Source organism: Astatotilapia calliptera, chromosome 20 (assembly GCF_964374335.1).
Source record: "Astatotilapia calliptera chromosome 20, fAstCal68.1, whole genome shotgun sequence".
In the NCBI taxonomy this organism is placed as follows: Eukaryota; Metazoa; Chordata; class Actinopteri; order Cichliformes; family Cichlidae; genus Astatotilapia; species Astatotilapia calliptera.
Genome location: NC_137441.1, coordinates 5,666,991 through 5,693,230, shown reverse-complemented (window position 1 = coordinate 5,693,230; position 26,240 = coordinate 5,666,991). Strand labels below are relative to the sequence as shown.

General features: G+C 41.5%; 1 protein-coding gene and 1 long non-coding RNA gene across 6 annotated transcripts in view; one reads left to right on the top strand and one right to left on the bottom strand.

The window, feature by feature from the left end:
* Positions 1 to 1,457: 1,457 nt before the first annotated feature.
* On the bottom strand, positions 1,458 to 7,133 carry LOC145422870 (uncharacterized). Its single transcript, XR_013904076.1, has 3 exons — positions 6,920 to 7,133; positions 3,620 to 3,871; positions 1,458 to 1,666 (listed from the first exon to the last, which is right to left on the bottom strand). It is a non-coding gene; the product is annotated as an uncharacterized LOC145422870 (long non-coding RNA).
* Positions 3,730 to 26,240, top strand: part of agap2 (ArfGAP with GTPase domain, ankyrin repeat and PH domain 2) — a 33,955-nt gene continuing 11,444 nt past the window's right edge. For 3 of the 5 annotated variants that reach the window (XM_026154102.2, XM_026154101.2, XM_026154100.2), the window contains exons 1-8: positions 9,851 to 11,019; positions 11,138 to 12,257; positions 17,355 to 17,413; positions 22,023 to 22,110; positions 22,263 to 22,348; positions 22,481 to 22,616; positions 23,668 to 23,802; positions 23,963 to 24,081. In XM_026154102.2, the coding sequence (XP_026009887.1) occupies positions 10,960 to 11,019; positions 11,138 to 12,257; positions 17,355 to 17,413; positions 22,023 to 22,110; positions 22,263 to 22,348; positions 22,481 to 22,616; positions 23,668 to 23,802; positions 23,963 to 24,081 (1,803 nt within the window). In that variant the 5' untranslated portion in view covers positions 9,851 to 10,959. Of the gene's footprint in view, positions 4,004 to 9,850; positions 11,020 to 11,137; positions 12,258 to 17,354; positions 17,414 to 22,022; positions 22,111 to 22,262; positions 22,349 to 22,480; positions 22,617 to 23,667; positions 23,803 to 23,962; positions 24,082 to 26,240 lie in introns of those variants that run through there. The other 2 variants (XM_026154103.2, XM_026154104.2) reach the window with 1 other exon arrangement.

Here is a 26,240-nt window from a genome sequence, read left to right as displayed (position 1 = left end):
ATTTTGTACCCTCATACCTACAACAGACCCATTTCTGTCTATATTATTGCTAATATATATTGTAATATATCTATATCATGGCTAAAGCACTTCTGGATGGATGCAAACTGCATTTCGTTCCCTTGTACCTGTGACATGACAATAAAGTTGAATTCTATTCTATTCTATTCTATTCTATTCTATTCTATTCTATTCTAGCAAGACACAGGTAGAAACTATGCTACTGAAGCCAGAGGAGGGTGAGGAGGAGAGAGGGAAGGTGTATTCAGAAGCAAAGAGAGAAGGAAAGGTAGGCATGTGGGTCTGAGAGTAGGGTTTTAAATGTCCGTAGTGCAACAGAAAAGGGAACATATGTATGTGTTGCCTGCACAGGAGATCAGGTGGAAGGGAAATAAGGCCAGAAGCATCGCCAGTGGATCCAAACTGTATTAACATTGTGTAGATAGGAAGTGAAATGAAACAGGGGTAATCTTAAGCATGTGAAGATTTTCATTGGGAGTTACCAAGAGAGACAGGATTAGAAATGAGTACATCAGACAAACTTTCAGTTTGATCAGTTTGGAGACAAAATTTGAAGAAGTAAATGCCAGGCAGGAGAAAAACAGGAAAGCCTCAGAGAAGATTCATGGATGAAGTGAATGAGGATGTGCAGAGGGTTGGTGTGACAAAGGAAAATAGGGGCGGTATAAAGATAATCCATTGTAAACGACAAGCAAAAACAATAAAGAGGAGATGATTTCCAGTTAATACTTATACTACACTTTATTCAGTAAGACTTCAAACCAGCAACTGAACCAATCGATCAATCAATACGGCGTTTACTCAGGTTACAAGTCAAGTGAGCCAAGAGCCACTTTTCGATGGACTTCTTTTTGGAGCAAGTGTTGCCCCCTGTTGACCATTAGAAAAACTACAGGACTAAGCATTTTGGCACTGGCTTCCTTTCTAAGGAAGCAAGATTCACTTTTTATATAAAAAGCTTGAGAATTTTGTAAACCTGCCACCGGATCATGAGTGAACATCTTCAGTCACATGGGGAGGATGCAAAAGAGCAATGTTCCAACCACTATCAGGCTTCTGAACACATTATGACCTTTTTATTTATTTATTTTAATTAGTTGTCTATTGCCAGACATGCTCCAATATTTTTGTATCTAATGGTGTCTTGGTGTGTTTCTTTTTATTGTGATCTGCTATTCCAGAGTTTTTTCACCCACTTTTTTACTTTTGTTAATCTGTGATGTGACAATAAAACCGAATCTTAATCTGAAATCGATTGAGTAACAGTGTCCCTATACTGAAGGTAAAAAAGTACAGAAAACCTATTCTGTCCTCTGGTTGTGGCCAGAGATTTTCCATAAATGAGACCATTGTTGCTAAAAAGATCACCTGTAAGGATCCAGTACACTTACATAATGTGAGCAAACTCTGTAATAATGATAGGCTCAAAGATATTTTCATATTTAATATCAGTTTAATTTTATTCATGCAGGCACTTTATATTATAAGGTGAAGATGCTGAACATTATAGCTAGAAACTCAAAAATCCATTCATGCCAAATGACCAAACACTTGGTGACAGTGGGGTTAAAAAAAAGCTTTTCTTTTAGCTGGAAGACATCTCCAGAAGGACCAGGCTCTGGGAGGGGAAGCCATCCGTGACAGGCTGGGGGATTAAGAGAAAGAGAAGACAAAAAAGAAGAGCATAAAAACAGACGTACGACAAACAGGACTAAACACAAACCACAGGAGACGGTAGACAAGCAGTTGACAGACCTTCCTGCTTGCATAAACGGGCAATTAAGAGGTACAACTGCCCCATGATGATATGACCAACGTAGTGAAACACAAGATTCAAAGACTGTGAAGAAGCTAACAGTTTGGTCCTGACTGTAATAATGTTTTAAGGGTAAAAAACACTGTGAGGCCTGTGAGGACGAGTCTGTCTTTAAAAATATATTTTGCACCAATAGATAGCACAAAAGCTTTCTGTGTCTACTAATATATATAGGAATGCATATAATCTGGATATAAGCTGTGAGTAATATGAATTGATATTGACAGTGATGTGCAAGGAGAGCAACACTGTTCCCTTTATTGCCCTGCTAAAGCTAATTTCTGACCCATGAAACCACGATTTTGAAGAGAGGAAACGTTCCAGGATGCCCCGACTTTAGCACAACCCCTAAAGGTAAATCATTGCATTACATGGTCAAGTAGTCTGAGCCCATAGGGATGGTTAAGAATCACCTGTTGGCTGTACACTGGAAATAACTGATCTTAAGTTCAAACACACACCTACCTCTCATAGGCCTCAAAATGTGTACTTGCCCCACCCATTTCTCCCTCCCTCTTTTCCTATTTGTAATCCTCCCTCATAGCAGAATCTCTTGGCCCTGAGGAGCCACTACAGAGCATCACAGATCATTCGTTCTTATTTTGTGGTGATCTTGGCAGTTGTTAGTTCTGTCAAATCAAAGTAAGAATTTCCTGGGTTTGACTCCACCGGCTGGCCGGGGACTTTCTGTGCAGAGTTTGCATGTTCTCCACATGCTTGCAAGTGTTGTCATTAGGTCCACTGGCTTCCTTCCACAGTCCAAAGATATGTATGGGTTAGGTTAACTGGCATTTCTCTAGGTGTGGATGTTTCCAGCCTGTTTACTGTCTCAGCATCCTCCCAGCTTGTACCCTGCCTTTCACACTATGACAGCTGGAATAGGCTCCAGCCTCCTCGCAACCCTGAATTTGATAAATTCAAGAAAATTGATAAATAAAAAGTTTTAAGCCAAAAAGTAGAGAGAGTAGGCTTAAAGTGGGAGCTGGTTGTACAGGAGAGGGGTCTCACAGGTGAAGACGCTGCCTCCCATTCTGCTTTTCAAAGCTTCACAAAATGAAAGTAAGCCTGCACCCTGAGAGCAAAGTGCTCTTTTGTGATAATATAATGTTATGAGACATGAGACACGATGATTCAGGACTTTGTACGTGAGAAGAAGGATTTTAAATTCAATTCCAACCTTAACAAGGAGCCAGTGAAGAGAAGCTAATAAGAGAGAAATATGATCCTTCTTTCTGGTCCCTGTTAGCTATCTCTCTACAGCATTTTGGATCCGCTGAAGGCTTTTCAGGGAGCTTTTAGGGTGTCCTGTTAATAAAGCCTGTAAGTAACAAATGCATGGTACAGCTTTTCTGTATTGCTCTCTAATTAGAGAACAGTACAAATACTGTATGCACCAAACAACAACATCAGTGCTACAAAGCTGCTGCAAAGATTGGGCAAAAATCTGGTTATGGTGAGATCCTGTGCACGTGACCAGCATGTCTGACAGCAGTGGATATTTGCTCAGATGCCAGCCAGTCTGCAAAACAGTGACATATTTAACTATTAAAACACAGAGTCCTCTAATGTAGGTTCAATATGTGACTAACACAAACTGTGATAACAAACTGTGTCTCAGATTATCATGCTTTATAATATTCTTTCCTTGGTAGTAACAGTTAAGGTGTTATGTGAGTTACATGGACGCTTCAGACGCCTTTTCTGTCGTGTGAAATGACAGCACTTAGAGCCGCCTCACAGTGAAGATTTGAAATAAGGAAGTGAATTCAGTTCAGTTCAAACCTGCAGAGGAAACTGAGACGTGCATTGTCGTGATCCGACTTTGTGGTCTAGAAAGACAGAGCGAGAGAGAGCGAGTGAAAGAGAGACACCCCGAGCCGCCTTTGCTTCTTGTTTCTGCTCCATCTGTGCGTCTGGAGCTCTTCTTGTGGAACAAACAGCCAGGAGTTCAAATGGGCTGAAGCAGCTGTTTGCTTCACTTTACCACCGATCCATGTGTCAGGATGACCAGCAACAGCAAAACGGTGAACTCCGCTGCAATAAAAGCAGAGATCAAGAGGCATGATTCCCTTCAGACTGCAATCAACAGACTGGCCAAGCAGTTTGAAAGGGTGGGGGATCAACAGCTGCGCTCAGGCCTTAAAGTTTACCTCCACAGTATTCAAGGTAAGCTCCTCTTTCTTAAGCTTGGCTGCTCTTTGTGATTGACCTTTACCTGTAAACTGCAAAAGCTGTTGTCACAATAACAGGATATTCATTTTAGTGTTATTCTTGGCGTGTTAACATGGGAAAACAGCTTACAAATGATAAGTTTTAATGCTATGGTGGGTGAGAACAAGACAGTTTAGGTGATTTATATCTTCCCCTTCACTTCCTGTGTCAGTCGGTGTGACTCTTCAGTGGAAGAGAGGCTCATTTCCATTATCGTTTTACTGTGAAGGAAAACATTTACCACGTTGCTGCAGGTGTGTACTGGCATTTATTTATCAGCCAGGCTCTGGACATGGGCAACCAATGGCGACACCACCTCAGCAGCCATCGCCATGGCAGCAGCATAAAACCTGCTGTGCGGCCTACTTCCTTTCTGCCAATCTGCAACTGCCCTCAAAGCCACTTCCTTTCAAATAAACAGGGCCTTACATGTAACGCTGATCAGTTTTACATCATTTCCTCATCCTACTTCCCACCTTTTCTTGTTAATGTGACACGAGTTACTGTTGATCTACCTGTGATTTTGTTTTCAGATTTCTGTGGAAAGGTAGTGCACAGTAAGTGAGATGTAAAAGTAGGGGAAGTACTAAAATTGTATGTTTAAGTTAAAGGAACAAGAGCACAAAAAAGCTTTTGTCACTGCTGCGTGGAAAGGACCCGGCTTCACAATTTGATGTTGCATTGTCAGTTCAGTTCACTTCAGTTTTTATGTGTATAGTGCCAATTCACAACAACAGTTGGCTCAAAGTGCTCAATAAATACTTAAAGCACATTTAAGTATGCCAATTAATTGTACTCACTATATAAGTGGTGCAAAGTAGGGCAAGGTCAATTTAGTGCATGGCAAACACACAGCTCATCTTAATCTCAGCTAGCATAACCACTGCATATTTAAGAAACAGCAATCAGAAACCAAACACGTTCATGTTTCCATTTCCTTTCATGTAATGAAGTAAATCCTAAAGAAAAGGTCAAATTTAACTAACCACACATTTATAAAACTGATGATTAGGAGCCTCAGACATCTTAAGCAAAAAGTCTGACTTAATGTGGAAGTTAAGTCAGCCTGCTCTTACTATATGTGACTCTTTAAAGGCACAATACCTTCACACTTTGTTATTAGTTAAGATTCAGAGAACTTGCTGAGATGCTTTCCACTGATTTCCGTTTCTGTTTAACACTAGTGGCGTCACAAACAACAGGAGTAGTAATGCAATTTCCTGAAAACACATTTTCTGTGATTCCCACACTTTGATGTTACTTTCTGCCCCACCTCGGTGCCTACTACACATAAGACCAGCATTTAGGTTAAAGGTTATTTTTAAATCAGTGTAATTGGCCGATGACCGGTCCACTGTGTACCCTGCTTCTCACTACCTGTGAAGGACGTGATGGACTCTCAAAGCTTTGATCACTGAGTCATTGCTTCTGTGTGACTGCGAAAAACACACACATCAAACACTTTCAGTTAGTCCTCTGTTCAGATGACGGTGGTTTATGTTGCCAGTTGAGTAAAACAGGTTTTAAAAGAAAAAGAGGAAACATCTTTAGTTCTAGTTTTGGCCAGTTAATATAATTTTAGAAGTATAACAAACATGAAGAGGCTTGATATATAGTTTGGGTCTCATATTTTCACTGAGCATAGTTTTGATTTTGATACCAATTCTTTTTAGATCTTCCTCTGATGAACCGCAAACTCACACTGAAAAAACTTAAAATCAAACTAAACATCCGTGGACTAAACAGGAGGAACTCAACACTCCTCGGAAACGGACTGAGTCGAAAACAAAAGTGGAAAAATGAACTAATGAGAAATTTACCGTTAACTAGCAGTGTGGTGAACTGTTTAGTCTGCTGTGACAGCTAGAGGAGTTTCAAGATGAAAGGAAACGCTCACATGGTGTCATCCTGTGCAGCTGTGGATGAATGAAATGTGCAGTAGTATGCGAGTAGTATCAGTCTCTCTTTGCTTCCCACAGGCCCACAGACTGACTGTGAGAGGCAATGTTTTAAAGGATATTTTGATATTAAACAACGTACATAGTTTAGTTCACTGACCTCTTTTTATAAGGCCAAGCTGTTAACAGTTCCATCCATAGCTTGTACTTAAAGACGAACAACAGATCACCATTATAATGGGAATGGCTGAGACTATTTTATATATATATATATATATATATATATATATATATATATATATATATATATATATATATATATATATATACATATTATATATATATATATATATATATATGAACTGACCTTGTCATTTTGAAATAGCATTAACTTACTAATTAACAGATCCTTGCTTTAAGGTTAGAGGTTTTTTTTCCGGTCTGAGTATGAATTCTATGCATCTATAGTTTTCTTTAGCATTAAGTATTACATTAATGAATACATTAATCATCATTAAGTATTAGAGCCAGTCCCAATGAATTTTATCCATTAGATTTAAGCCAAAATTATCGTTTAATTTAGCCTACAAAAATGAATTTTGTAATAAGAATTAAGATTTTCAGTTAACTGAAAATAGAAATGTTTAATTCCTTTATTGTAAATCGCTAGTCAAGGCCTATCTGCAGTACCTTCATGGTCCACAAGGGGGCCAGAGAATGCACTTTGGGATTAACTGACCTAATGAATTCAACCTCTCAAGTCAATCATAGCTATCATTTGCTAACCTTGGTCATCACCTCAGAGTTGAGAGACGTTTAACTTGGGGTTCGCCCATTTTTTCTTGCTCACAGGTCTTTTTCGTGTCGTTGCTTCAAGTTTCAGAATCTTACATTTCTTTGGTCACTGTTCTTATCTTTCTCATATGATTAAAGCTAAACTAAGCAGAAATCTAGAAAAGGCCAAAATACAAACCCAAGCAGATCTCCTCCTCCTTTTTCTTCATGCATCTCCTTCCAGAAAAGCAGAGTCCTGTCCAGGTGTGTCACAATAAATAAAAGATTCGTCTCCTAATTTTGTTTCATGTAGGATTGAAACTCCACCCTATTAGGTGAAAGCCGTTTGCTTAATCCATTGTATCAACACAACACAACCAGATAGATTTTCTGATGCCTGAAAACAGATCCAAGAGGAGGTGCAGTCGGGTTCACATTATTATCATTTTTTCCCTCTAATGAAAAAGAAAAAATCACAACCACTGCTTTATTCAGAGCAAATCTCAATTATGCACACTTTTTTATTTTCTGTAAAATAACTCATCTAAGACAATCGGATCTTTGTTCACTTTAAAAGTATGGAAAAACTTGGGGAAAATGCATTTGAGCAACATGGCGTGTCATTTCGCCCATTCAACTAAGTGAAACACAGCTGTTAACGTTTTGTTTGTTTGTCACGTAACAGCTCAACAAGATGTGCAAAAAACAGCAATCCCACAGTTTTTAGGTGGTTTCCATTGTCATTTGGGTCACTGATGATGAGCTAACGGGGTTACATGCTAGCCTGTTGCTCTGCTCGTCTGTGAACTGAAGGTCAGTAGGCTCCCTGATGGATTCTTTTGAGCTTTGAGGTCTTTTTAGGGCCTGGCAGATTTTGACACACTCTCAGAGGCATCCCCTACCTCTAAAAACATTCAGCTGAATTTTCTGTGTAATTAGGCTGCTGGAGTGTTGGCGCTGTAGTGAGCGTATCCTCGGCGGGGGCCTGGATCTGTGAGTGTGAGAGTTCACTGCTGCTAAAAAGAGAGCCACCGCTCGTTTGGACTTAATGAGCGAGTGGGACGTGGTCGACTGACTGTGTGCCAAGGAAAAGGCTGAAAAAAGGCAGAGGCGAGGCGTAAGAAAAAGGTGCTCCTGGGAGCTAAATGAAGACATTTAAATGTGAATCTGACTGGTGTTCACTGCAGCACGGCAGCAGAGCGAGAGGCTGAGGTGGGGGGAAGAGAGTGAGGGCAGCTCATAGTGAAGGAGAAATAAAAAATCACCCAGCATGACCACTGCCCTTGGCCACTGTCCATCTGACAGCACCCGCTGCATGAGTGTCAGTGTGTATGTGTTTGTCTGGGGGTAGCTTTGTCTGCATGCATGCCAGTGACAGTATTTATGTGTGTCTGCCTAATTTGGTTTTACATGTGGGTGTCTTTTTCCCAATAATGAGATTCACCAACTGCAGCACCCCAGCCTGCACTTTCGTGTCGTGTCCCTGCTCGCACTTGTTAAAAATGGATTTTACACTCACATAATGTCACAACTCGGTGTGTGTGTGTGTGTGTGTGTGTGTGTGTGTGTGTGTGTGTGTGTGTGTGTGTCATTTAAAAAGCAGCTCAGCTTGATCTTCCTGTCTGAGGTTTTGATTCATCGGCCGCTGCTCCTCTCAGGTCGTGTGTTTTCCCCTTGAGCCAAAGGCTGGTTGTCAGAGGTCCTTTGTATTCAGCGCGAGTAGTTATTGCCCTCTCGCTGACTGTGGAAGGGAGGGGGAGCGGGCTGAGCAGGTGGACAGTCACATCCTGTATTATGGGATGATGGTGGGAGGTTGAGAGTGGTGCAACCGTGCCGGGAGACATCCTCTGATTTCACTTTTTTTTTTTTTTAAGTCAGAGAGTAATTAACACAAAATTACACCCGGTAATAACTCACGAGATGGATGTGTAATCATGTTTGCTGCAGTGCTTCTGGTGTTGCACACAGCATAATTGCAGCAGTTCCTCTTGCGCTTTTGTCTTAGCCGGCGAGATTAAGATCAATCAGCCACTATTTTAATATTAAATTCCAGTTTTGAAGGAGAACAATGACAAAAATCTATCTTTCAATCTCCTCAAATGTGTGAATTTTCTGTCATTAGAGTGAATGTTTGAAAGTTTTAAAAACCAATTATTTTATTATATATGGCATTTCATTCAGATGTTCTTGCATTTTTGCACTAGTTTCCGAACAGTGAAGGTGTAATTATGAAAACAGCAGACAAGTCTTTTTTCCACGTGCTGTTTGTGCACAAGTTTCACTCACAGGCGATTTCCTGTATCTTAAAACACAAAGAAAATCTTTTCATCACATGAAAAAAATGCGAATAAAACATGTGTGATTAATTATTCTGGTCATATTTTCCACTCTGCGGTTCAAAAATTGATGTCCAATACCCTCTTATCCTCTCATGCTGTGAGCCCACCCACTTCTGCTAATGAACACACGCCGTAAAAGGCAATACACTGCAGATCAATACACTCACAGGAAATCTCTTTCACCCACACACACACACATGGACACACACATGTTCACAAAGACTGTTTTTTATATCCAGGGAGCAATTGTGATAAAGGATGTACAGAGGGAAAGAAGGAGGAGGAGGAGGAGGAAGGACATGGAGGAGATGATTGTGCCACCAGAGCCAGGAAGATTGTAACACCTTAGCAACAAACAAGCCAAGCCTCCTACTGAGGAGGAGCTACACGAAGCCCCACACACACACACACACACACACACACACACACACACACACACACACACACACACACACACACACACACACACACACACACACGCACATTCACATAAATAGACAGCTGAATGATCTTGATGAAGATTTTCTGGCACTTGGAAAACACACCCAGCCCACAAACACACATCCTTTTCCCACTCTTTGTCATTCTTGGCTGAACCCTGCACACTTGCCTCTCCTTACCACTGATCTCTTCTACTGCAGCCTCCCCTCATTTAGCAGGTCCAGTTTGTGTGTGTGTGCATTGATGATTTACCACCAGTCCCTGCCTCTCACCCCCTCCTCATCCTCTCTGGCATACAGGGAGAAAGATGGAAGGGAGGGGATGGGGATGAGCCGTAAAAAAGCAGGGACCCTGCACTGTCTGAGAGGAGCAGCAGGAAAAGCAGAGGGAGAGAAAATAGAGGAGGGAAAAGCAAGGAAGGAGAAGCAGGATCGCTCTGCATTGTATGGATCGCCTATTGGAACAAGGAGGGGCATGTAGAGGGAGGGACATCAGAGATTCCTATCAGTGAGCGGAAAGGAGAGAGAAACGCAGAGTGCGAGAGAGAAGAGCTGTGCATGTGTGAGGGTGCGTTGCATGTGTGTGTGTGTGTGTGTACGTGATGCGATTTGGACTCGCTGAACCTGTGCGACGGTGTCTCTGTCAGAAGGCTTCACAGGCAGTCGAGGAGCTGTGACTCGCCTCAGCGTCTCCACTTGTGCTTGGCGCCTGATGCGCTCACAGGACACTGGCTGCCCAGGAGACAGAGAGAGGGGCGTGATGGCCGGACGCGCCCTCGCTCGGTCATGCATTTCCCCAGAATTCCATCCATCTTCTCCTGGCTTCTGCTCCCGATCCCCTCCAGCCCTCATCGGTGTCCTTCCTGTGCGTCTCCGTGAGGCTGCTTGCTTTTTTGCCGCCGCGCTCTCTGAATGGATGCTGCTGTCAACACGCATGTGAGGTGTGCAATGAGAGCCCATGATTTGGACTGGACTGCATTCAGCTCTGGAGGTTACTGTGCCATGCTGCTTTAGGGTGACGCTAATGAATCTTTAAAGACTTCACCTTTTCACTTTACAGCTGCTCTCCAGCACATCCTTGATGACGTATGATGCAGGGCAGCTGTTATTCCGAATGAATCAAGATTTTTGAAGCGGTTGGACAGAGCAACATGTAAGCTGAGGGAGTGCTGCACATAAAATAAGGTCATGTAAATGATTACCATAAAGAATGAGGCATCAGACACCATAATGAAGATATTTTTGTCTCAGTGGCTGCATGCATGTGTTGTGGATACATTTTAATTGGGTGTTTTCTAGGAACAAAAGAGCTGCTTCCACTGTACTGACAGTGGTCCTGAAGGTTGTCAGGAAGGGTGGGTTTTGTTTTTGAATCACAGAGAAATGACAATTAGAGTGAGAGAAGAAATCCGTGACGGAAATTAAAATCCGAAACAAAGAAAGAGGGATTTGGGGGATGGATGAGCCCAAGAGTCTCTCTGCTGTTGTGTCTTCCGAGGAGAAACTTAATCTTCCTCCGTGTAAGTTTTTCGTCCTTGTCGTGTCGTCAGATTGTTTCACATCCGAACACGCTGGAAAAGCGTCAGTTGCTCATGTTGCTCTGTCTGGTTTCATTCATCTACTGTGTGTCTACTGAAGCCTGACCACATGAGCGGAGGCGGCGCCCTGCAGCAACGCACCACCTACCTCATTTCCCTCACCCTGGTCAAGGTAGAGGCTGTGGAAGAGAATGGAGATGAGGCCAAGAACAGCAACCAGGGGAAGGAGGTGGAGGCCAGACCAGGAGATGAGAGAGTGGAAGCTGAAGGTGGAGCTTCCACACGGACTGAAAATGGAGCTGGAGTGGTTTTAGGGGAACCACAAAGAGCTGAAGATGCTGTCATTGTGAAAGGGGGCACTGATGAACTCAAGGAAGGAGAGAGGAGATCCCTCAGCCCTCTGACAGATAAACTACCCTCAAATGTCCCCAGTAAAGTGGCTGAAAAGCCACCATGCAACCTCTCTATCCCCTTACCTGCTGAGAGAGTCACGATTCAGAAGACAAAGTCAGCAGACGTAGTCGAGAAGCCGTTTTCCAGCCCAGAGGCAAAGCAATGCAGGTCTCCATCTCTAACCACAACACCCCCTATGGAGGTGGCCGAGCCCAGCCGCACCCCAACCAGGACCAGCCTCCCTATCCGCCCTGCAGGACAGCGGCCCGTGAGCCTGCTCAAGTCTCACAGCAGCGTGGCCACCCGCGGCCGCGACTCCCGGGAGGGTAGAGAACGCAGCCCTACCTCAGCCCAGAGCCTCGATCGCAAGGACTGCCGCGTGACGACGCGCTCGCCAGGCCCCTGCAGGGCCTCCTGGGCCGAGGCGAGCAGGACCGAAGGATGGCGGGACCTGCAGGATGAGGCTCAAACTGGAATACAGCTGGAGATTGGAGGTGGCATGGCTGCAGTGATGAGAGACATCCCCAGAAAGGACAGGCTAAAGAGCGGCTCAACCTCCCTACCTGCACCTCCTACCCAGGCCCCCAAACCGGCTCGCAAAGGCAAAAGCCGCACGCTGGATAACAGTGACCTGAACAGCCTCTCTGAAGACCTGGGCCTGGCAAGAGAAGCTCAGCAAGGACAGCAGGGCCAAAGAGGCTCTGCTAAAGACAGAAAGATGCTCAAGTTCATCAGTGGCATTTTCACAAAGAGCAGCTCGGGGGCAGCGGGGTCATCCTCCACAGCGCCTCCCGTCTATATACAGAGAGACTCCAGTGAGGAGGAAGGTAGGAGGTCACAAACACATCATCACTGTCACCTCTTCAACTTCAAATCCATCCTTCAGACAGGGACTCCTGTATGCAGCCAAACATTTATCAGCCTAGCCCCTTCATCCGTGCACGGGCATCCATTAGAAATGATTTGGGTGGGGTGGGGTTGATCTTTTTAAAGAAGCCTGCACAGAATCTATCTGCAGGCTTTAACACTGTCACGTTTCCCCAAAGCCATGTGCGTCTGCAAATTGATGATAGATGAAGTTCTTTGATCTGAGGATTGACAATAGAATCATCTTGGACAGTTTTAACCTAATTCCCCTTAGAGCGCGGGGCCAATTTCACATCGCTAGAGGGGTAATCTGCACGCACAAACACTGACACTAACACCCCCAACACACACACAGTTAAGCAGTGTTCCCAGCATGGCTTTAAGTCTCCTAATGAAGCCAAAAGGGAGAGGAGCTGGTGGTCGGATTGCGTCGCTCCATAAAGCTGGAATGATTAGAAAAGAGGAAAGACATAAGATGATATTCGTTCACCCACGTCAAAAAAGGGAAGTGAGGATTCACAGCGAATCAAGAACATCTCTAATCCTGTCTTTGATAGTCCACCCACTGCATGATCTGCCACTATAAGGAGCTTGATTTTTTTTATTTTTGCACCTTCTTTCTCACCCTCTTTGTCTCCGTCAGGTTGAATTTAAATTCATGTGTGAACCTCAGTGTGCCTTTTCTAAGCTTTAGGATTGTTGGGTTGTGAGTTGAGTGGCTGCAGCGTACAACAGTGCATCTCTTTCACCAACATGTTTGCTCAAAGACGAAGCGAGTGTCGGCCTGTGGGAGCCAGCGAGCGAGGGAGTGTGTGTGTGTGTGTGTGTGTGTTTATGCATTCATTCACTCATTGTGTATTCACACTGTTACACATGCACACTGTGGATTCACTCAAACAGTCAGACCAGCCTCGCCGACCGTGCACACACACACACACACACACATTCACACACATACTCAAGGCAGGAGGAAGTGTTGCCATGGCAACCGGCAGGACTGCTGCTTCTGCTGCTGCTGCTATAGAGCCTGATGAAACATAGGGTGGAGGAGGTGTGTGTGTGTGTGCGTGTGTGTGCATGTATGTGTCTGTGTGCAGTGACACATGCTTGAGAGACAAAATTTCCTAAAAACAGAATTAAGTTTTGGATGTCAGCTACAGGCTGCACACAAGGGATGTGAGGGATCACTCGTGATTGGTTTGGAGAGGGTACTGAGGATAATTGGCTTTACGTAGGCATGTGTGTGTCGAAGCAGCAGAAGGATCACATTGTCTGATCGTTTTTGGCACCAGCAGCAGGCCATAAAGAGAGCTTTGAGTCAGAAAGACAGACAAAGACATGCAAAGTCTGTGTGTGTGTGTGTGTGTGTGTGTGGTAGGAGTTGGCCTTTTTCTGAGGGAGCTGGCTGCAGCAACAGCTCGTGTGTAAGTGCCTTTTTTAATCGTGTGAAACACATCATCGCTGTGTGTGGTGTTAGACTTAGAACCAGGCCTGAGTTTAATCATCATCTGTTTTTGAAGGACACATCACACATTCACACTGAGGATAATGGGCAGTGTATCTATCAGGGTAGTCTGCCAAAACCTCCCGGTCTCCCGTTGTCTTCCTCTAGTTCCTTTCCTGCTTTGTATTTTCTGATAAATGCTTTTTCTTTATCAGAAAAACAAAAAACAAAAAAGGAGAACACAGGCAGCATGGCTCCTGAATCAAGACTAATGCCTACCGTTATAAAACCTGAAAAACCTTGTAGAGGCATTAGTGGTCCTTGAAGCTGAAGATTCAATGTTGTTTGAGAGGAAAGCCACTCTGCAGCAATCTTGGTTGCGAACCAAGATATTCTACAATCAACCCACAGCAAGAAGAAGTGTAAAACTTTTTTTAACCATGGAGATGGAGCCCTGTGCAGACAGCTTTGCAGCTGTGTGTACTGATCTCCATCAGCCACCACAGTCATCACTGTTTCAGCCTCCAGATCTTCATCTTCAATCTTATCGGACTATTTGAGGCTAACAAGACAAAGCTCATATCTATACAAGAATAGCCTAAGACTATGTACCTCCACCAAGGCTGAAAATGTCCTCCACACTGTGCATCAAGACAATATTTCCCAGTTGTTTTTCAATTTGTTGCATATATGTGTCCATAAAGTCCAAAAGTTAATAATTTCCAAGTTGGGCAAGACCCCGCCTCTAAAACTGTCGTCCAAAGGACTCCATAACTTTTCTCCTGCTAACAAAGAAAGAGTCATAACCACCTTGATGAGATGGAGATGTTAAACTTCTACAAAGCGTGTGCAGGATTAATGGCATCACGGCTTCAGTCCAGAGTGCTACCTGTCAACTAAGCCTGCTTGACACCTGCTAAACATCAGAATTAATGCTGCTACCGTGAGCATGTTTATCCTGGCTTTAGCATTACAGTGCACTCAATCTGAGCTGCTACCATGTCAGCAGACTCTATTGTACACCTAACAAAAATAGGAATCCAGTCTAACACGACAGTCGTTCAGTAAATCCTTTTTTATGAGGTGTTACTGCAGGACTGTCGTGTTTCACTCCTCTAATCTTTGTAAACACACTCTGTATCTGCATGTGAGTTTGCAGATATCTGTGAGCAATGTTTGGTCTTTTTTGGTTACTGTTTGTTGTCTGAGCCGTATAAACCAAACATGTTTGATTGGGTTTGGCTGCATGCAGGTAAACAATCCATGAGGAGAGTGGAGAGAAAAAAGAGCATTTTGAGCCAAGTACAATGCTGAAACCAGCATTTGACCTGTCTGCAGCCTGAAACAAACCCTTAGCTCTCTTCCCTTCCCTATAACCTCTGTGATCTCTGATAGGCTAAAAGTGAGATGACCATAAAAGGGCCACACTGATGTAATTATCTGAAACTTGGCCATGTTTAATACAAATCCACCATCGTAACAGTATGACAAAAAAAAAAAAAATACAGGAAAGCCTAGTAGGTTCCCTTTGATGTCTGCATTCATAGTAAAATTGTGAAATCACACGCAGTCTGTGAAACGGGAACTTTAGGGCAAACTATCAGATTTCGAAACATCTGCTGGTTACACCGGAAGCTGTGAAACATCAGCCGCTGCCCCCAGAGGATAGGTCATTAGGCAAGCACTGATGGGTTCCCAGACAGAGCACCTAAACTGGCCACTGATGCTTTTTATGTCTATGAATCAATTTTTCTGTCTGTCTTTCCCTCCAATGGCTCTGGAGCTGCAGCTGGGTTTCTGGGTGTTGGCATCGCATCATATCGGGTGTATGCCACCTCTTTTGCCCAATAGGAACGCTGGCACAGCTGTCTGCGACCGAACCACTGCAGACGACTGTGTGCCACAATCACAGACACAATTTCAAGCCAAGTTTGCAGCTAAAATTGGCCCCTGATGATTTTAGAATTAGTCGATTAGGTAAGTCGCTGAAGAGGAAAGGAACCCCAAATAACTTTTCATATTTATTTTATTTATCCAGTAATTCCTGCCATTTTATTTTATTTATATAAAGTGAAAACTGGATTTTTGGAATTTTGGGCTGTTGACCAAACAAACCAGACATTTATATGATCTTGGTCTCTTGACTCTCTATGACTTAGACAGATACATGCATAGATTATGAGTTTTAGTTTTAATGATAACCTTCCTTTAAATTTGAGAACTTTAAAACAAACTATTTAATATATGAATGTAGTCACTGTATCGTGTCCCACTGAACTTGGACTCAAAGCCTCGAAGATGGACAGACTTATAAAATATACACAAACTTTGCGCAGCAGGTCACATTATCTCTCAGTTAATACCATTAAAAATGCTCCATAAGGCAGAAGTTTGGTGTAGATTTCCAGTTCAGTGGCTTCACTTAGCAGACAGGTAGCAACTGCACACCGGTCATTTAAGATAGCCAGACCCCTAAGTTTAATCCAAACTGGTGATATACTAGAATTTAGGTATATCATGTTAAAACAAAAAGGCAGTTTTATTGCCTATAATAAGTCCAGATAATAACATTAGGTTAAAAAAAAAACCCCAAACAAGCCCTTTAAGGCACAAGGGGTTGAAGATAAGGAACACAGAAATCCACAAAAGACAAGCAGACAATCCAACAGTGACAGAGGGAGAGCGGAGATTATGTATAGACAGAAGGCTGATTGTAAAACGAGAGGCATGAGGGAATAAGGCACAAACAAACAATCACAAAGCAGATGAAAGGAACAAAAAGCAGGTAGTAAAACCAAAACAGGGCATAGGAGAGCACTGAAACACAAGGGCTGACACTAAACAAGGAAGACGGGGGAAAACAAGACAAAGACCTCTAAAAACTGAAACAGAAATCAGCTAAACAGACCAAAATGTTTTATTTATTTGTTTATTTTCATATCTGGCTGTAAACATGATTTTCTTCATGACCGTACAGTTAATACTGGTGGGGGCTCTGTGGGAACTAATTGGTTTTGCAGGCAGTTCATTAGAGGAATCACTGTTTTTTGGCACTCTTGTTTGTTTGTTGTTTACCTCTGGATGCTGCTGCTTGGTAGAAACTGTGCCAGCTGTCAGGCAGAAAAGCAGTTGAGTCACTGAAGTTATTCTATTTTGGTGATCATACTTTACTTTCTCTCATACGCCATTTATAGCTGTTTCACCTCCACATGTGTCCAGGTTATAATTTCATCACGAGTCAAATATAAATATATTTAGCTGTAATTTCTTTTAGTTCAAACCTAAAAAGGTGCCTGACATCTTTGAGCAGCAGCAAGTTGAACACTAAAGGTTTCCATCGCTCAGCGCACAGCTGCCCGTCATTTCCAGCACGGGGAGAGCAAAGTGGATAAAGAGCGGTGTGGCTCCACCTTGTTGGATCCCCCATCGTGACTGAAAGGTTATATTCATTAAGGCGACCTGCCAGGCCGCACGTGAGGCCAGTCACGCAGCAGCTGTGTGATTTATTGCCCTCCTGCAGGCTGTTAAGATGGCTGCCCTTTTTACTGTATGTAATCTAAATGATGTGTCACCGCCTCGCTGACTGTTTGTCCCTGTCTGTCTCTCTCTCTAGTAAATATTGCCAACAGCCAGGAGTGGACGCTGAGCAGATCCATCCCTGAGCTGAGACTGGTGAGAAAACCCCCTTCACTGCCAGAGCATTAGAAAAAGAGGAATCTATTACAGTAATTTATAGTTAATTATCTGTATTGGAGATGAGGCTAATGCAAAAAGATATATGTGTATATGTATATATATTTAATGAAAAATGAAACAATCATCAGTGAACCACTTTGAAGAGAAGACTTTTAGAAACAAAATATGTCACATCTTATGTTCTGCTGTAAGATTCTTCTTCTGGTGTGTTAAACAGATACTAAAATTACACAGTTTTTGGTACAACATACCTCTAACCTAAATCTGAGATTTTAATTTGAGATGAGAGAGGATCCTCGGGATCCAGGACAAAGAGGGAAACAAAATAACAAAAAAGCTGCAAATTAAAATCCAAAAATTAGCAAAGACCAAAGGAAACAAAGCAGGAATCCAAAACAAGCACCAGGTAAACTGGAGGGATGGGTTAGCCAGCTAAAAGAGCTTAAAGTCCGACTTTTCAGTGTCATAAAAGTGGCTCTCTCTTTACCTGTTAGATCACCACGGTAACTGATGCTGAAGACATCACCTGATGTGCAACAGGTTCAGAGTTTTTGGTTAAAATCAGATGAAAAAAGTGTGAAATCGTTTCTCTGCTGCAGGAATCTCATTTATATATGTGACTTATTGAGCCGTACCATGCCAGCATCACCAAATGAATCCGTACTCAGTGTACTCAATGTACAGGTAATAAAAAAATGTTTCTTTGACACTGTTAGAATGAAAAGAAAAGCAGAGGCGGCACAGAACAAAAAGCAGTTACCAAAATAAAACAGGAAGTGGAAAACGCTTCGCTTGTCTCTGAACAAATAGACAAGTCAGGGGGAGGTAAGGGTAACAGATAACAGGAAGTTCAGAAACATAAGAAAGGAGAATAGATATCAAAGAAACCAAAACAGGAACCAAAAATACTGTACAAGAGTCAAGGACCGTGAAAAGCAGGTCAGCAGAGATCTGTTGGATATTACGAGCTTAAAAAGGTAAAGATGATTTTTTTTAAGTCCCAAGTTCTGTCTGCAGGAATGAATTTCCAAACTAGGCAGGACGTTTGTGCAGAGTAGAGGAAGTATTCAAATTCTTAAACTAAGTCAGGGGCGAGCGTAGGGTCAAACCTCAGTTTCCAATCATAATGTCATGCATGCAGTGCACTGTAATTAATATTAATGGAACATGTTGTTTCCACATTTGCAAACCTCAGTTCAATTGGATAAACATTACAATGTTACCTTCAGAAGCAGCCTAGTTAAGTGGATGACCTTTTGTAGTGTCTAAGAGTGAAACTAGTACTACTTTTTAGAGTGAAAAGTCAGAGAGTTCAATCTAATCGACCCGTTTAAGGGTGGAGCCTTTAGGCAAAGATACAGTCATTTAGGAAGTTAAAGAACCATTTGTGAAAAAGCAGATAAGATAAGAAACATTATTTCAGTCTGTTAAGCACATAGAGGCAGTCCACCCAATCATCAAGCACTTAAAATATCATTATTCAGTACAGACACTGGGGAATCACCCTGCCAGTCTGCAGACCTGTACACAAAGCAAACTGGTAATAGAGTTGTTTTATATTAAAGTGTTTTAATTCAAACTGTACAAGCCCTCCTTTTAGTATGCAGACTTGTGTGCTACTGGAAAACACACAAAGCCTCCACGACTTGCATGAAAAACTACTTTTGTTTTTCCAGCTAACTTCACTTTTTGGTCTCTCGTTCTTCAACCTCTCTGTCCCCCCCCCCCCCCCCCCCTCTCTCTCCATCCTCCTCACTCAACTAGACACTAGAAAATGACAAAAATATAAGAGCAAGAGGGAGATGCACAATCGACAACAGTACAGCAGACTGTTTAGTTATGTGAAATCATCATCGATGAATGTGTGTAAAACAGAAGCTGCAGCGTTATAATTCTTGGTGAATTTAAATGTTGCAGTGAAAAAATGAGAGAAACTGTAACCTTAAACATAAACCATATCAGCTGTACTGTAAACAAACACTGAAGCCCAATTTGATCAGAATAGGAAAAGAAACTTTTAACAAACTAAAATAATAATACACATCAGCTCCTTGGCTGGCAACTCGCAATATACCAGCCTGACTAGTGGATCAGAAGGTTAAAATGAGCTAATAATCTCTGGTAATTTAAGCTATATTAGTGAACGTGTTTGACACTCTTTAGAGAACTAATAAAAATAAGCAGACACAGTAATGTCCCCACATTATCAGAACAATTTGTACTTTGCTATATTTTAGTTAAAGTCTGTTTTAAATCTGCATCACTGAAATTAGCACTTGAGGACCTCTAAAAAGGGTCTAAATGTACCTGTGAATTAAGTAGAGGTACTCATATTGCACTGCAGTGATGCTAAATAACAATTAAAAAGCCTGGATTAAAATGTTCTGTGAGCATGGCAAATATTAAAAGTAGAAACACTCAAATAGCCAAACAAGCCCTCTGACTAACATCATGTTAATTTATTTTGTAACCGTTTTTGCTGATGAGTTCATTTAAACGGCATTTTACTGTTTTGGTCGGTAATTTTAACTGTAACTAATCATGTTTTTCATAATGGATGCTGATGCTCATTAGCTTCTCATTTGAGTCGCAAATTTTCAGACAATGGTGTGAAAATCTTCTCACAGTTTCCCACAGTCCAAAGTGAACAATGCCCTTTTTTGTTTAAACAACGGAAACTATTAAAGTAATGAAAAGGGAAGAGAACAAGTCCTCACAGCAGAAAAGCCAGAATCTTTAACAACGGGCATTTTAGCAAGAAAATAAGTATCAGAATAGCTGCTAATTGATTTTTCTGGTGGAAAATACTTGCTCATGTATATATTGGTAGTACTTTGGCTTTAATGGAAAATCTTAATTTTGTTCACCCCCTTTGAGTGTTAGTAGAAATGACATGACATGAAGTGTGTAACCTGAGCGGTGAAATCCGCATACTGACAGAAGCATGTCTTGCAACTCAGCAACCATCTGGGCAACAGCTCAGGGCCGTGATTTTGAACCTCCCAAATAAATGAATGGGTAAAAATCCAAAACCTTTATTTCATTGGTCACTAAGGCCATAAACCCTGTACAGGATCACAAATCACAACAGAAAAAGACAGTCCGAAAAGCTCTGAAAATTTGTCCCAAAACTAGATTTACCCAAGAAAACAATGAGTACATTTACCTACATTCTCAGAGAGATACTAAGGTTGCCACCGCACACCTGTCTTCACTCTAGGCAGTACAACACAAAGTGGTTTTAACGATATTTTATTATATAATTATGACCACTGATTCATAGTCCTGCACCTAAAAATTCCCACCTTTATTTTCATATCCCTAAACATTTTGTCTGTCCGCTCTCATATAAACTGACTCAGGTCCATGTAAACAAAATTCCTGTTTTCCAATTTAAAAAAAATTCCCAGTTGAAGGCCAAAGGGGCTGTGATAGCGATTCATTTCCCTGCCGACACCAGACTCACAAGTTTGAGTCGTATGCTACATATTTTTCACACTTTAGCCAAAATTATCTGGTCACGTTTAATCATAAAAACTACTGGGTTTAGTTTAGAAAAAGATTAAATTAAATTGTATTTAAATAGTGCCAAATCACAGTACCAGTTGCCTCAAGTTGCTTTAGTTTTCCTAAAAAATGAGCAAGTACTCTGTGACAGTGGGAAGGAAAAACTCAGGAAGAAACCTCCGGCAAAATAAAACACTCAACACTTTTTGCATTGTTGGTTTTTTTGGTCGCCATGTTAAAAAAGTAGCTCTATTTTCTGACTAAAAAACAACTTGACTTGAGACTTTGCCAGTGAGCCCAGAAGTTCCGCCCACCTGCCATCCAGACCTTCGGTTTATGAGAGGCAGCCAATCAGAAGGAAGTTGGCTTGAAGCAGTTAAGGATTAAAAAAAAGGGAAAAATATAAAGTGAAACACGGTTAAATGAATAAATGCTGATCTCAAATTAACTAATGTTCAGTTATAGCCATTTTTATTTTTATTTTTATTGTTATTGTTATTGATTGTTCTCTTGTGTGTGTCTGGCTAAAAAAATGGAGCACATGAAATGTTATGTGCCACAAAGAGCTTTAGAACCATGTACAGAGCGGTTCCCAAGCTCTTTGAGTGCCAATACAGGTTGTTTCAGACACCAGATGAACTGAGGTGCTGCACCAAGCCCTCGTACTGAGCAGTGAATCGTACAAAGCCTCTCTAGTGAAATCCAAAAATAAAAATATGGAGCTAAAAATGGGCATCATACTTTCCCCGTATATTTTTGAACACGGGACTTTTACCAGATTGTATTACAATGAAGCACTTTTATAGCACTTTCAGAATTATCTTCACCTACTCACTGCTGCACATTTCTATATGTGGATGACAAAGCAGTCTACAGGTGGAAAATACAGATTAAATAACAGACAGTGTAAACTGCCTAAAAGGAACCAAAGCTTATCCGATGGAGGAACTGAAAGTCTGTGTCTGATGCGTTTTAATTTAGTCTGAGAGTTATATTTGCTGCATGGTGCTGTAAATGTGCATGCAGGCTGAACCTGAATCAACTTGTGTGTGCTGCATTTCCTTCCTCCTTCTCTCAGGGTGTTCTGGGAAGTCTGAAAAGTGGCAAATCGGCGCTGGTAAACAAATACATCACAGGCAGTTACTCCGCAGTCGAGAAACCTGATGGTAAGACACAAGCACATCCTATCTAAAAAGTGGCTTCTTGTGTGCGTGAGTTTTGTATCCCTAACCTCAGAAACCTGGTGCGTGATATGGCTTCATCCTCGGGGTGTCACTCTGCTGAATAACCTGTCTGTCACTGTCACTGTTCCTGACAGGTGGACGGTACAAAAAGGAAGTGCTGGTGGATGGTCAGAGTCATTTATTATTGATCAGAGAGGAGGCTGGACCACCTGATGCACAGGTGCTTCTTTGTGATGATGTGTATGTGTGTGTTTGTGTGTGTGAGTGTGACAGACCTGTAACACTGCACATTTCATCATCCATCAGTGCACAGTAAGATAACATCTGTCCATCTATCCTTTTCCTCCTGCAGTTCAGCAGCTGGGCTGATGCAGTCATTCTGGTCTTCAGCTTGGAGAATGAGGCCAGTTTCCAGGAGCTCTACCAGCTCTACAGCCAGCTCAGCGCCTTCCGCTCAGACATCCCAGTCATAGTGGTCGGCACACAAGGTAAACGCACAAATCAGTCATGTACCCTCAAATATTCAGAGCCCAAACCTTTATTAAGTTAAGTTAATCAGTCGGTCACATGACAGGAACTCAGTGCATTTAAGCTTAACTAATGAGAGACTGTAATATTCAGTGAGCAGCAGTTCAATTCAATTTAATTCAATTTTATTTATGCAGCGCCAAATCACAACAACAGTCGCCTCATGGGACTTTATATTCTAAGGTAGACCCCACAGTAATAAAGAGAAAAACCCAACAAACATGACCCCCTATGAGTAAGCAACAGTGGGAAGGAAAAACTCCCTTTTAACAGGAAGAAACCTCCGGCAGAACCAGGCTCAGGCAGGGGCGGGGCCATCTGCTGCAACTGGTTAGGGTGAGAGAGGGAAGACAGGATAGAAGACATGCTGTGGAAGAGAGCCAGAGATTAATAACAAGTACTATTCAATGCAGAGAGGTCTATTAACACATAGTGAATGAGTAACTGAAGGGATGCATCATGGGAATCCCCCAGCAGCCTACACCTATTGCAGCCTAACTAAGGGAGGATTCAGGGTCTCCTCCCTTAGCAGCTCTCTGGGTGTAAATGCCATGTTTTGCCAGAGTTCAGAGGAAAATTGTCACTGCTGCAAGCTGATAGGAACGCTGCAATAATTCAAATAACCACCCGATACAATCAAAATGTCCAAAAGAAGCTCGATAAATGCACAATCCGTCAAACCTTGAAGCAGCAGAGACCCCATTGGTTGCCAGTCCTGTTAGTTAGGAACAGGAAATTGATGCTATAATGTACACGAGCTCACCAAAACTGGACAACAGACAGTCGTCACATGCTCTAATGAGACTGAAATTCTGCTTCAGCATTAAGATGGCACAGTAAGAATCTAGCACCTAGTTGAATCTATGCCATGAAGAATTAAGGATTACTGCCAAGATGTGCAACGTGTCCAGCGAGTTGCATTCATAGGAATGGGTTCCTAACATCCACAACAAAAGAAGATGCTTATGGGACAAGCAGGTGTTACAATGTTGATATTGTTTCTTTCTTTAGATAAAATCAGCAGCACCAACCCTCGCGTGATTGAAGATCAGAGAGCCAGACAGCTGTGTATTGACGTGCGTCACTCCCTCTTTTACGAGACCTGCGCCACCTACGGGTTCAACGTTGACCGAGTGTTTTCAGAGGGTGAGCTGACTCACATTTTATAAGTGATATCAGCATCAACAAAAGAACAGGCTTAAGGATGTGATTCACAAGGAAAATAAAATTTAAAAAATATCCACCCATTACTATTTACACACTGACATTTGAAACAGACTCAACTGTTTGAGTGTTTGTTTTTCAGCTGCTCAGAAGATTGTAGCTCAGAAGAAGCAGGCAGCACTGCAGGCCTGCAAGTCTCTGCCTAACTCACCCAGTCACTCGGGAGGCTCCACACCTGGATCAGCATCGTTCCCTGGACAGGTAACACGTCCTTTTTCGGTTTTACTGCTGGGTCACTCCCATAGGAGATACCCCATATTGCATTTGCAAATTTAATGGTTAATGAAACACAAACCACACTGATAGCCTTATCTTGATAATCCTGACATTTTCAAGCCTTTTTCTAAGTAACTACCTAACTTTTTGCATGTGATCGGTGGACTTTGTGTTACACATTTTGAAGAAACTGTGGCAGAAAAGTGGTAAATAAAATGAAACAGTTTTTTGTTTGGTAAGCAGAACAGATCCGTTTTCAAAACTTAGTGGTAGAAGATCTTATCTCACCACATAGAGCTTTTCACAAAAATGCTCAGCAGGTGTTGGGGGTAACTTCCTTTTGAAATAAATTTTTACTTGTTCACTTGTTTATATCGCTCAGTTATGTGATGATTTTTCTTCCTGACTAAAGAAACCATTCTTTAATGGGGTCGTTTTAGACTGAGCGCTAGTTTCTCCTTAATATCCAACGATGGTCTACCCGGTTTGGAGAATTTAATGTTCACCATCACCATCACAGGGTAGCAACATGTCAATCACTGTGGCTAGGCCTGAAGGTATATCATGCATCTTCTGCAAAATTACGTTTTGCACAAACGAAGGTTTATTTATCTATTTATTTATAATAAGATTGGCATTAATGCACCAGCCAGGAGTCGTGTATAATAAAAGCTTTCTGTTGTGGGACCAAAACTAACTAAACACACTTCCTAATTTTGTTGGTTTGTGAAACAGCCACAAACCAACCAACTAATGAAGTGGCACCTTTCCCCCCCCACCTTCAGATATCCTGTTGGTCAGGCACCATGTCTTAACAATACCAGTTTCTATAATGATGACCTTTATTATTACACATTAAAAGGACCTAGTACTATATTCCTACTTTATTATACTTTAAGGTTTAGAGCATGATGTCAAATGTCTTTGGACTGACAATAATCTAATTTATGTTTTTACTCTAAAATATGAAAAAGCTCGCTTCATAACTGAGGCATCTTGTGCTTTTGACTTCACATAGACGCGGAAGAAACTATAATGTAAAAGTGTATAAATATATATTTAACTGAAAACTTACATCTATTAGATATTATTATTTGATCATTAATAATATTGATATTAATGCCATAATGTGTAAATTATTGTGTGCACTGTAACAGGTATGTCTCACAGCACAGTGTTTAAAACCAGGCTGGCTAAACTGTGAGATCCTTAAATTTATGTGGATAAAACAGAGCGCTGTAACGTGCTGTAACCATTTCCTGGTAAGAAATAAGTGAAAATGAAAGTATTCAAACAAATACACATAAAACCTAAACTCAAGTTAAGAACAATATGTAAACATATACCGTACAAAATATTCTGTGTACTGTGGAGGCTTGACTTTGCCATTTAAAAAAATATTTTCTGTCAGAATTTGCTGTTATTGCATAAAAATTTCTAGTTAGTTTCTCAGAAGTATGATTTTTTTTTCATTGTTGGAAAAAAGCACAACACAGTTTGCTGTGAGATATACATTTATATATTCTACATTCTTCTTCTGCATGAGTTTTTTCACCAACTACAGATGTTTCAGATGAAAATGTGGATATTAAGTAAACCCAGTGAGTTAATAGTGCAATATATCCCTCTGAAAAGCAGACGTAAATTAAATTGCAATACCTGAAATAACGGTAGTGATTGCTTGCCACCACACACTCAAAAAATATTTATCCCAAATTGTGGATTTTAAATAATTTGATTACATATAAAATGTTCAAAGTAAAATATCAAATTTAACAGAATCTGGTCAAATGAAATTTACGTGATTGTTTTACATTCATATCATCTAAGCTTATTTTCTACAATGATTAATTATTTGAATGAATAAACCTTTGATTTTTTTATATTTAGTTGAAATTTAATCACATTATTTTGCTTCATGTTTATCAGGGACAAAACATGTTTTTGAGTGGATATTCTATCATGTATTTTCTACTTCAGATAATTATTTGTCCGGATTCAATTATTGATTCAAGTATTTCTTGGCCCTCGTTGCTGATTACATCTTCTTTAAATTCACAAAACAAAAAGCTCAGCATGTTGAGCACATTTAAAGAACTGTAGAAAGAGAGCAGTGACTATGACTGTCAGGTGTGACGCCTTCT